The sequence below is a fragment of the Nannospalax galili genome, unplaced genomic scaffold, assembly GCF_000622305.1.
Source record: "Nannospalax galili isolate Female #2095 unplaced genomic scaffold, S.galili_v1.0 scaffold302, whole genome shotgun sequence".
Taxonomy (NCBI): Eukaryota; Metazoa; Chordata; class Mammalia; order Rodentia; family Spalacidae; genus Nannospalax; species Nannospalax galili.
Window position 1 is genome coordinate 3,954,414 of NW_008350120.1, and position 12,770 is coordinate 3,967,183.

Below are 12,770 nucleotides of genomic sequence, written 5' to 3' on the forward strand. Positions count from 1 at the left end.
GATGGATGCATGGATGCATGGATGGGTGGGTGGGTGGATGCATGGATGCATGGATGGAGTGGACGGAGCGGATGGAGCAGATGGATGGATTAGATTGGGACAGGTGGCTGGTTGGGTTGGATTGGATTAGATGGATTAATTGGATGGGTGGATGGCTAGATGGATGGTTGGACTGAATGGGTGGCTAGGTAAGTGGGCAGATGGATAAAAGGAAGAGTGATTAGATGGGTGGAAGGATACATGATGGATGGAGAATGGATGACAATTAAGAGATGATGGACAGGTGGAAGCATAAATGACCAGACGGTTGGGCGATGGTGTGAACAGGTTTTGAATATATTACACTAGAGATGTAGGAAAGGGCTTCAGTAAGAATTTCTCTGCCACTCCTCTTCAGTCGATCCTTTCATAGTCACAGCATCTAACTGCTGGACATACGCCCAAGTCCCCCAGGTCTGTCACACCTGATCCTCTCTCACCTGCCATCCAGCCCTGCTCTGTAGCTAGCCCCTCTGGTAGAAGGAAAGGGTAGCATGGTCCACTCTTAGTCCTTGGTGAACTTGAACTTAGGGAAAGATGTCGAATAGCCATCTATCTTAAAGTATCAGTTGTCCACTGTCTGTGGTGCACTCTGCCTGCAGACACGATTAGGCAGCTGTGTGATGGCTCTGAAGCCAACCAGGCAGGACTGTGGGCTTTGTCAAGCAGTCTTAGGCTCACAGTTTGCTCAAAGCTGCCCTCTACTAAACCACATCCTTTTAAAAAACAAATTCCCCTCTCACAATGTGTTCTGTCCCAGCTTCATCCATGGAATAAACATTGCTTTAAAGATGCCAGGGTTAATTGCCAGATCTTCATTTCACTGGCTAAACAGACTTTGTTCACTTGGCCCTTTATTGCCCAGAATGTCAGAGCCTTTCCCAGCATCTGAAATCCCAAAAAAGACAGGGCACATCTATCCCTGTGAGAGAGACGATGTGCTATTAATATTTTATGGCAAACAAGTGGGCTAATAAAAAATTCATCTACTGCTCACCAGCAAGTGCCACTGTGCTCTGATTTGACAGCCCCTTTGGCTGGAGATCCAGGCCTCAGCCAAGCTTCTGCAAGTGATCCTCCCACACTCTGCCGGGAAGCTTCCTTCTGCAGGTTAAGTCCCCACCCACACTGAGGTTAAAGGCCTCTGTCCATCCTGTGAGTCAGCACTTGCCCATCTCTGCATTTTTTAAGTGGAACCTGTTTTCCATGTGTTCTGCCCTAAGGACTTGAAGTAACTGTATCTGTGAGCAGATCTGTCCTTGAGGAAAAGACAGACATCTGAGAGCATTGCTTGCAGAAATCCTATTATGTTCCTTTTTATATGTGATGCCAGGGGCTGGAGAGACGGCTCAGCAGTTAAGAGCACTGGCTGCTCTTCCAGAGGACCTGGATTTGATTATCAGCATCCACATGGTGACTAACAACTGTCCGTAAACTCCAGTTCCAGGGAATCTGATACCCTATTACCTCCTCATGCATTGCACGACATGGGTGCACCTACCTACATGCAGGCTATGCATTCATACACATAAAAAATAATAAAATATTTTAAAGTGATGCCAATGATCATCCAAGCATGCCTCTTGCACTGTCTGTCTCTTGCCATCCACCTAGCAGGCACACCGCAACGCTGTGCTCTCTCAAGGTACTTCCAGTCCTGACTTGCTCAGAGGAGACTGTGCCTACTTCCTCCTCTCCTTAACTGCTCCCAAATTTTTCTTTGCTCCAAAGGACCCTATCTGTGTACAAAAATATTCACTCATTCAAAGGGCATTTAGTAGGGACAGGGATGGCACTAGAGATCTACAGTTAGGTGATGCTTAGACATGCTCTGGTCTCCTGTCTGCCAGAGCAGACAGGTCATGAGTGGTCCTCAAATCAACTGACTATCATGAATTAAATGTTCTGTTGTTGATATGCCCCCTCCCTCTCCTTCCTGTTAATATCAGTTGGTTTCTAGAGAGCTTTGAAAAAGAGTCTCATTTTTAGGAACTCACTCAAACCAGAACACCCAGAGTAGCCATAAGCAGGTGCATCTTTAGAGCAGGTTCCACACGGCCCAGGCCAGTATACCATGGGGCTTTTTCACTGCTCTGTGCATTTATTTTGTTAACTTTTTATTTTATGTGTATGAGTATTTTGCCTGCATGTTTGTAAATGCACCTGTGTGTGCAGTGCCCATGGAGACCAGAAGAGGGCATCAGATCCCCTGGAATTGGAGTTACAGAAAGTTGTTAGCTGCCACATGAGTGTTGGGAACTGAACCCAGGTCCTCTGCAAGAGCAGCCAGTGCCTTTAACATCTGAACCATCTCTCCAGCCAAAGATGTGCCTCTTAGTGACTTGTTCCAAAACCAGAGCACACAGCCCCTCCCACACCGTCTCACAGCACACAGCCCCTCCCACCCCGTCCCACAGCACACAGCCCTGCACCCGCCATCCCACAGCACACAGCCCCTCCCACACCGTCCCACAGCACACAGCCCTGCACCCGCCATCCCACAGCACACAGCCCCTCCCACACCGTCCCACAGCACACAGCCCTGCACCCGCCATCCCACAGCACACAGCCCCTCGCACACCGTCCCACAGCACACAGCCCTGCACCCGCCATCCCACAGCACACAGCCCCTCGCACACCGTCCCACAGCACACAGCCCTGCACCCGCCATCCCACAGCACACAGCCCCTCGCACACCGTCCCACAGCACACAGCCCTGCACCCGCCATCCCACAGCACACAGCCCCTCGCACACCGTCCCACAGCACACAGCCCTGCACCCGCCATCCCACAGCACACAGCCCCTCGCACACCGTCCCACAGCACACAGCCCAGCACACACCATCCCACAACACAGCCCCTCCCACACCGTCTCACAGCACACAGCCCCTCCCACACCGTCCCACAGCACACAGCCTGAGGACATTTTTGGTGGTTTGTTTCAGAAGTAGCACTGGATAGTTTATTTCTAGAAGAGAGTGGTGCATTCATCCATTTTTCCCCTTTAGAGCATGTCATATGTAAATCAGGGATAGAGGGGCTGGCAAGGCGGCTCAGTGGGTAAAGGTACTTGCCACCAACCTGATGACTTGAATTCGATCCCTGGGACCTACATGGTGGAAGGAGAGAACTGACCCCCACAAATCAGCGATAGAAAGCAGAGAATTTGTATTTCACTCCATGAGGCTGTTGGTGCAGGAGAATCCTACCCAGCCAGAATGGGGTGCAGGGTGATGTGCCAACAAAGGAAACAGGCAGAGCCCCCTTGTTAGAAGGGAGACTGGGGGAGAGGCCATCCTCCTGGAGCCCTCGCTCTTCACCTCCCACATATGTGGCATTGCTGGCAGTAAGTTCAGGTGTGATGTAGCCTCACACCCACTCCCTGGATGTCTGCACCCAGCAATGCCCAGGTGGGTCTTTAGCACATGATCCTCAGGGGTCTTCAAACTGCTGACCTCCACCCACTGTGTTATGACAGCACCAAAAATGAGAAGGGAAGCAGGGGCTTGGCACAGCTCTTGAAATACTGTGTGCATACATGTGGGTGTGTGGGTGCACATGTGTGGGAGAACATGTGTATGCCAGCATCAGGTTACCTTTTTGAGAGAGAGAGAGAGAGAGAGAGAGAGAGAGAGAGAGAGAGAGTCTCTGGAGCTCACCAATTCGGCCAGGCTGTCTAGCCAGGGGCCTCTGTCTGCTCCCCACAGTGCTGGAACCACAGGCACACACTGCTGTGCTGGCTTTCTTCCATGGCTTCTGAGGACAAGCACTTTACCAACTGAGCCCTTGTTGAAATATTTTTAAGGACCAAAATGAGATTAGGAATGCTTATTCCTAGAAGCGTTCAGATATGACTGAATTCCACCATTATAAATGATGCCCCAGCATGTAGCCTTGAAACACAGGAGCCCACCTCTGGGGGGTATATCTCCAAGGATATTGTAGATAAATACCAGGCAGGTGACCAAATGTTTTGACTGGCTTCTAGAACATTCTGGGAAGTCACCTGAATATAATTTACTTGGGAAACTTACCTTCTTGACATTTTCTTCTTCCTCTTAAATGTGAAGTACAGATCCCAGTTTTTTAGGGCTCTAGGTAATAGCCTATGTCCCTGGGCTGCTGGGACCTTGGTTTGCTAGTCTAAGCTAGTCTAGCAAACCATGCTAGTCACATGCCCAATTTTAACACAGGGTGGCTCAAAGCACAGTGGTATTTTCAGATGGGTAAAATTGGACATGTGACAGTTAGACTAGCAAACCAAGGTCCTGGCAGCCCAGGGACATAGTCAGCTTCGCTAATCCTGGGTATTTTGTCCCTAAAGAAGAGAGAAACAGAACAGAACCTTCAATAACCCAATTCAGAATCTCTCCGAGGAGCCCCTGGTATAGTCCCTCACTCGGGGACCCTCCTCCCTCCCTCTCACCCTCACGTCTCTGCCTGGCCCCTCTGCAGGGCCCTTCACCCCGCATACCACAGCACCAGCTTCTGTAGAATCCTGCCTTCATGGGGACTGCGATGTGAAAACTGAAATCAATAGAAATCCATCAGCCGGAGCTGTGACCCCAAACCTCACAGGGCAGCCCCCCCTTCGGCTGTACAGCCCAGCTGGTGGACGAACCCGGTGCTGACCACCCTAATGCTCAGCTTTCCTTAGAGCTCTGAGACCACGTGCGTGTTTGATGACCTCATTTCTGAGGCCCAGAGCACAAGTGGTGCTGTCCAAGGTGCCAGCAGTGCCCTGGCCACCTGTACACAGTGGCTGCGGTACCCGGACCTGGGGTGTGGCCTGCTCCTGCTGGCTGCTGGCCACCTGTACACAGTGTCTGCGGCCCTGGGGTGTGGCCGGCTCCTGCTGGCTGCTGGCCACCTGTACACAGTGGCTGCGGTACCCGGACCTGGGGTGTGGCCTGCTCCTGCTGGCTGCTGGCCACCTGTACACAGTGTCTGCGGACCTGGGGTGTGGCCGGCTCCTGCTGGTCCCGCTCACTCTGCTGTGTCTTGTGTCTTCTCAGGGAATACTACATCACCATGGTGAAGTGGGCCACCAGCACCAAGGTTGCCGTGACCTGGCTGAACCGGGCCCAGAACGTGTCCATCCTGACCCTCTGCGATGCCACCACAGGGGTCTGCACTAAGGTACAGGGTAGCCATGGGGGCCGGTGAAGGAGTGGCTGTAAGCACGAGAGGAGGCATCCAATCCCTTGGAGCGCCCTGGGCAAATGTGAAGCAAGCGCTGGTTTAGCGGCAGGGCCATTGGAGATAGTGGCCAGACTCTGGTTTGGGTGCCACCTGGTGGCCAAGTCAGGTACTGCTACAGCATCAATCCTGTGGCTCACTGGGGTCCTAGCAGGGAAGTCTATTTCCCTTCACACTGGCTACTGCTGAGCTGGGAACAGCACTCTTCTCTGATGCTCCAGAGTGGTGGCAGGACAGGCCCAGTCCCCGAGTGGGCTGCCTTGAGCACTCAGTCCGGCATGCTCTGCCCTGCACTGCCCCAGAGCCAGGTGCCCCTGGCCCAGGTGGGGCAGGACGCTGGAGACTAGCAGGGTCAGGCCCCACCCCACAGGCCTTGCCTCCACATGGCTGGATTACAGCCCTAAGGAGGAGGTCACCTGGCTTTGATTTGAAGATCAGTCCACACTTCAGGCAGGTCTTCCAGAAACACTTTTTGATCTGGCCTCTATCTTTCCACCAAGAAGCACCAGGCTTACCTGGACAGATTCACCAAGGCCTGTGGGTCCTACTGGGCAGCTCTAGGGACACTGCTCCGGGAGTTCTGGGGCAGGTCACAGTGACCTGTTTGTAGCACTAACTGCTAGTTGGATAGTACAGTAAGATTTCCTGTTAGATTACCTGAAGCAATTCTGGATGGTTCTAATGGGCATTGCCCAAGGGGAAGGCAGGCAGACAGGACATAAGTCTGAACAGCTGTGTGCTACTTACCATCCAAACCTCTGTGCCTGTCCTACACACGCCCACCATGAAACCAAAGAGCAGCTGTCCCCAGGGCCACGGCCAGTCTGCCACCAGGCTGATGGCACCTTGGACAGTATAGTCTGTGCTCAGCAGACATCTTCTAGAATCTGAGGTTTGTTTTTTATTTGGTGTGTGTATCTTTGCACACAGCTCTATAGATCAACTTTCATAGATGCTTTGACCCCTTTTGAACGGCTCTGGTTCCAGGACTGTTTCTCAGAGTTACAAATGGAAATTTTGACCCAGCATCCACAAGCACACTCACCAGTTCTAACAGTCCAGCACCTGAGGCTTGCCTCTTAAAGGGATGTGCTGGCCCCTGGTGACTGCCAAATGGGCACACTCCCAGCTAGTGTGACTGCCAAGTGGGGACAGGCTGGCCAGTGGTGACCGCCAAGCATTAGAAATGCACCAACTTTCACAGGCCTGCTCCCTGCTGTGGATCATCCTGGTTGTTAGGGACGGTGGCATTTCTCTTCCCTGAGGACACTGGTACTGGGATGTGAGCCACGGTAGGGGACACAGCAGTCAACAGAGAGTTCCCCACTCCACAGCACCAGCGGCCGCTCTGTGCATGAGCAGCTGTCCTGTAACACAGCAAAGTCAAATCATTCTCTGTACAGAACATGCAAACAAACAAAGCCTGTTTTCTAATGCTCCTTTTTTATTTCAGAAACACGAGGACGAAAGCGAAGCTTGGCTCCACAGACAGGTAACTCCGCGTCGCAGTCCCCAGCTCACCTCACCCTGAACCCTGGGCCCGTCACAGAATGGTGTCAGTTTTCATGGTTTCCCTGGTAGCATGACTCAGGGCTCCTGGGGTCATCAAGTGTGTGTGCTGTGTGGCTGGGCCAGTGCGTGCCTGACCATCTTTTCTGCGTCCTCCTGGGAAGCTTAGAAGGCAGTCTTTAGAAGCCGAGTTCCCTGGAAGATAGTTTGGAAGTCACTGGCCCTCAGGATAGTGTTTGGAGAAACCTCCACTCTCAAAATGGTGAGGCCCTAGGAGTTGCCCAGTTGTGAAGGAAGGCAGGTGGAGCTCGGGGCTCAGGTAAGGACAGTGAAGTAAATGGAAACGCAGTTTGTATTCTCATTTATTCTTCTAAAATACAATTTTTTAATTATTTATTTAATAACCACATACTTAGAAGAAGCATTTCATTACAAGAGCATTGACATGTTCAATAACAATTTCCAGAGCTGAGATGCATCTCTTTCCAAATTGGCTGTAAATTTTTAGGTTTACAGTTGAATTATTACAGTTATATTCAGTATAAACCCTATAAGACATAAAATTAAATGAGGTTTTAACCTTTAAAAAATCTCCATTTCATTATTAAAATACATAGTCTCATACAGAAAACTTCATTTTTAATGCAATTGACATTAAGATGTTTGCACATGCATTTCGAATCTCTATATATCTGATTATTACTAGCTACCTTCGGTTGCTTTCTGAGCTCCTTGGCATCTGAGCATGGATATAAAGTCATCAGGTAGATTTCAATGGTAATGTTTTTCACATCTACTAATAAGGAGCAAATTCTTATGCTTTGAAGAATTATTTTTTAACATTTTTAAAAATTTTTAATAACTACATGATTAGAAGAAGCATTTCACTACAGCGTTAACATATTCCATAACACACTCCAGAGCAAGAGTACATCTCTTTCATAAGTGGGTGCAAGTTTCTAGGTTCACAGTTGAATTAATACAGTTATACAGTATTGAACTTAGTATAAGCCCTGTAAGACATAAAATTGAGTTTTTAACCTTTAGAAAAGATCTCCATTTCATTTTAGAATAGATGTTGGCTCATGCATCTCAAATCTGTATGTATCTGATTATTATTAGCCATCCTTGGCTCCTGTGTATGTCTATAAAGTCATCAGGTAGATTTCATACATAATTAGCATGATGTAAATTTCTATGCTTCCTCCTCAAATATAATGCATTTTTAAAAATTTGTTGATTTGTGTGTATGTGTGTGTGCGTGCGTGTATCACACACAATATCCCAAACCGTCTTATTCAACTATACACCCAGTTCCCAGATGGCACCCTCCCATAGCCTCCCTCCCCCTACTAGAGCCCTTATGCTCTGATATCCCTGCTACTGTCTCCTGTGGTGTTGGCACCCTCAGCCATTCCCCACTATTTGCCCTTCTGGTGACTCTAGTCAGCCTATCTAGAGGTCTTTGTTTTAGGAGGATCAGCTGTTCCTCATCTAGCAGCAATCAGTTGTCAATATTCCTTTAGATAAGATTGGGGTCTGCTGTTCATTTTCCCAGTTCTATGCTGGGTTACTATCTGGGAGTCCCTTTGGCCACCCTGGCCAACAACTCAAAAGAAGGTATCTCCTATCTGGCATTGTTGCTTGTTATGTAGCCTTTAGCTATACACGTGGACTCTTAAGAAATTATATTGGCCCCTTTAATCTTTGGTTATACTTTCTCTTTGGGTGTTTAAGGCCATATGGTTGGCCCAGGTAAACCAATTTATTTTTACTCTTAAGGTCATTTGAGGATCTGTTCCTCAGGGGTCACATGGGCTTGGGAGGAGCCCCTGGCTCCTTTCTTTTACCAGTTCCACCTATGTGAAGATAAGTCAAAGGTCCTGCTCGACCATGGTTGGCTTTGCAAGGAACCTAGGGGATAAAGGGAAAGAAGGAGCTCAAGAGAGATAGGACCTAGGAGAAGGGTATTATTAAGGGAGAAAGGGGGAAATGGGGGCACCTTAAGTGGGAAAACCATGATGGAGGGGTGATACAATGCGAGAGATAAAGAATGCTTAGCCAGTTTTGAAAACCAGAGGGAACCATATTACTCCTACAACCTACTGACAAATTATACATAGCAGATCAAGAAATATATGTCTAGGTAAGGTTTATCTGAGAACAACTGGTCTTTGCCCAAGATTTATCTACATGACACACAGTAACTAAAAGTACCAGACTGGTGGAACTAACCTTCTTGGGTGTTTAACAGACATACTTTGAGGCCTATAATAATTTGGTCAGAGGGACATAAAGGACAGTTTTTGCTCCTTGCCCTCGTAGGTCGACTAGTTCCAGGGGACTATGAGCATCTCTCAAAATGTCCTGTAACGGTGGTAGGTCACCTGTCCTCTTGATCAAGGAGGCCAAGGAGACCCCACCAAATGGACTTGAACCAGTGTCCAGTCTACTAAAATATAATTTTTAAATGTTTATGTGAATGAGTGTTTTGCCTGCATGTGTGTATATGCACCACATGCATTCAGTACCTGGAGGCTAGCAAGGGTGTCAGATCACCTAGAGCTGGAGTCACAGGTGATGGTGAGCTGCCATGTGGGTGTTGGTAACCAAACCTGGGTCCTCTGCAAGAATAGCAATGCTCTTAAGTGCTGAGCCATGTCTCAGCCCCTCCTGCTTATTCTTAGGTGTGGTTTTATGGATAATCTTGTCAGAGGTTAACCTCTGAAGCAGTTGCTGCTGCGGCTCAGCTAGACTTTCCTTAGGAACTTGACCCCAGAGTCATCCCTGAGATTTTTTTTTTAACCCCTAACTTGGTTATCAGAAAAGCATGTTAGAACAGGCTTTAGAGGCTGGAGACTATGTGAAGTAAATCCTAAAGATCACACACATGTGCAAACACAAAAACGAATCAAAGGCCCCTGTGATGTGGTTCCATTCATATGAAACATTCAGAATAAATGCATCCACAGAAATTGCTGACCAGTGGCTGCCAGGAATGGTGGTTGGGGTGACTTGGTGGTTTTGTTTGGCAGAGAAACAGAACTAGATAGCAGCAGCTAGCTCACCTTTATCAGAATGCTCTATTTTGTGACTCTTGCCTTAATGGATTTTTAGATCATAAATCAGCAACGGTGCAGTTCTTACATGGCTTGACCTAGACAGGGAGACGGGATGTGTTCATAACCAACAAGGTGTGAGAGCGAGGGTCACCCCAAACTAGACTCAGAAACTGTGTTGGTGGTCAGCCTCCCATCGCAGGAGAGCCAGGGAGCAGGGTAGCATGGGGCAAATGTGGGACTATTACACAGACTGGATTTGAAGGGAGGTAAAAGAAGGCTGAAAAGCCTAGTTTGGGGGTGGTGGGGGTCCTAGGGAGATGGCACAGTGGTTAAGAACACTGGCTGCTTTTGCAGAAGACCCAGGTTCAATTCCCAGCGGCCAACAACCATCCATTCCTCCAGTTCCAGGGGATCTGACAACCTCTTCTGACCTCCACAGCCACTTAATGACACTTTGGATGCACTCACATATATGCAGGCAATACACTCATACACATAAAATAAAAATAATATTTTTTAAAGCCCAGCTAGAAGTATACAGTTCAATGTCCATGCACCCAACCCCAAGGACACTCCCCTGGGGAGATACTTCCTGCCTCTGTCTCCACCTCAGCCTGACTGGACAGTGCATTGTCCTGGGGTTCTGGGGACCAACCTCCATCTGTTCTCCACTGCCCACCTCCTCCTCAGCACCGCAGAGTGGCCACACAGCCACAGTCACCAGCCAGATCTTCCTATTTTCTGACCACGTCTCACCACCCAGGAGAGGATGCAAACCCAGACGCGGAGTACACATCCCTAACTCCCAAAGGGACTCCAGCAACCAGATGTTTCCCAGCAGCGTGGAGACCAAGGAATGGCAGGATGGACTAAAGGAATTGTTTTCAGTGTCTTAGAATGTACATTTCATTTACTGAGCAAGTAGCCAATATCTGAAGAAGCAACTACTTACACTGTGTGGTACAGTCTGAGTTTAAAGGGCCACATTCTGCTACGAAAACACTCTCCTCTGAGACGCTGTGTGACACTCCAGACCTCCAAGCTCCTCCTGCGTCATGAGCTCCATCAAGGGCTGCTGTGAGAAGCTGCAGTGTGGCTGACCACCTGACACTGTCTGGGACTCTATGTGGAGCTCAGAGCTGCCTGGGCTCTGGAGTAATCAAACCACTGCTTCTTACATACTTTTTCCCTAAAGGGATTTGTGGTCGCTGCTTTCAAAACTGATCTGTAATCCTTCTGTATCCCTCGTGATACTGTGGCATCTTCTAGAACAGCTCCTGAGCTTATGAAAGTCTGGGCCTGCTGGCTTCTGTCGAGAAGCCACTGGCTGCCCCTTCAGGCTCAGGCACATCTTAGCAGAGGCTGCAGGTGTGATCCAGGGCAATACACTGAGGCCATACTCCATCTGCCCATCCACCTCCCATGTAACTCAACATCTTGAAGCACAGAGCCTATAAAAAACCCTTCAGACCACAAGGAGGGTCCTGTCTGCTCAGATGGACCAGTCTCCCTCCTGGAGGGTGGGGCTGCAGCAGCGCCTCCAGCTGTGTGTTGTCATCTGCCTGCCTAGGTGCGTCTCCAACTCTCTCCATCTCCTTCCTAGGCTTCAGCCTAGATCCCACAGAGACTCCACAGAACCAGAAAGAAGGGGTGTGTGTGTGTGTGTGTGGATGCCAGCCAAGTGCTCTCCCCTCTAGGAATAGTCTAGAGAAATAGACTATCCCTTCTGGCCAAGTGTATTGTCATCACTGCAGCTGAGACCTTAAAGTTGGCCCTGGTGCGGATCTACAAAGGCCCTCCAGCCCCAGCATCCCAAGCTGTGGTTGGTTGAAGCTGGGGACTCTCTGGATGTGTCCCTGTCATCCTTCCTAACCAGATATTTTGGTTTGGTGATCTCAGTCAATGGACTGGAAGTTTGGAGGACAGGACGAGCATGCAGGAACTAGGGAAGGAATTGACTGGAGAGTTCCAGCCGTAACAGGAGAAACTCCTCACCAATGCAAGCCTGCATGCTTCATGGGCCCGCTACTACAGGGGAGCTGGGCCAGCCAGGCACCAAATCAGGGAGACAGAAGTGTTCCCTCTGGTTCCCAAGTCTAAAAGCCCTGCACTTTATCACTCAATGTCTATTTACTGGCCTGGGAAGGTGACTCAGCTGGTAAAATGCTTGTCATGCAAGCATTTAATCCCAGAACCCATAAAAAAAAAAAATGCCAGGCATGGTGGTGCGTGCTAGCAATCCCAGGACCAGGGACATGGAGACAGAAGCATCCTGGGACTTGCTCTGTCCACATCATCACATTTCAGGCTGGTGAGAGACCTCAAAAACTAAGGCAGACAGTGTCCTGAAGGACAGCCAGGATGGAGCTCTGACTTCCAATGGACATATACACAGAGGCATCGCACATGCACACACACGTGCATGTACATACACTCAAACACAAACATTTATTTACCATATGTGAAACAGTTTCCAAGAGGCTTCCAAATTCCTCAGTGTGCTCTAGAAGTTTCTAGAGATCAATGGAACCAGTGACCTCAGAGGCTCGGGCCTTCTTGTTACGAGCATGATGCTTTCGGCCAGAATTAATACTACTACTTTTAATCTCTGTCCAAAGTGCAGACATCTCCCCAGAAAACTGGGGGAGTGGTGCGTCACCCACCCACTGTTGGCAAATGGCAATCCGTCTAAAAAGCCAAATTAACGGCCGCTCTTCCCCATCCTCTCCTCCTGTTAAATACCACACTCCCAACTCTAAATAGAAAAATCAATATTTGCAGATTAAAGGTTTCACTTTATTGCAAATATTCATGAAGATTAAATGTCATTTTAATCACATGTTAGTTTATTTCTCCGAGTCTAACATATTTGCATGTGTTCGTTCCCTGAAGAGAAATGAGTTTTTCCTGCACCAGCTGCTCTTTATTTACCAGTTGTTCCCACTCCTGTATTATTGGGGA

General features: G+C 48.9%; 1 protein-coding gene across 1 annotated transcript in view; it reads left to right on the top strand.

The window, feature by feature from the left end:
• The window catches only part of Dpp6 (dipeptidyl peptidase like 6), a gene marked incomplete in the record, with an annotated part of 754,370 nt that overhangs the window by 663,868 nt on the left and 77,732 nt on the right, over positions 1–12,770 (top strand). Inside the window, 2 exon segments of the mRNA XM_017801700.1 lie at positions 5,055–5,178; positions 6,692–6,730. Coding sequence (XP_017657189.1) covers positions 5,055–5,178; positions 6,692–6,730 — 163 coding nt within the window.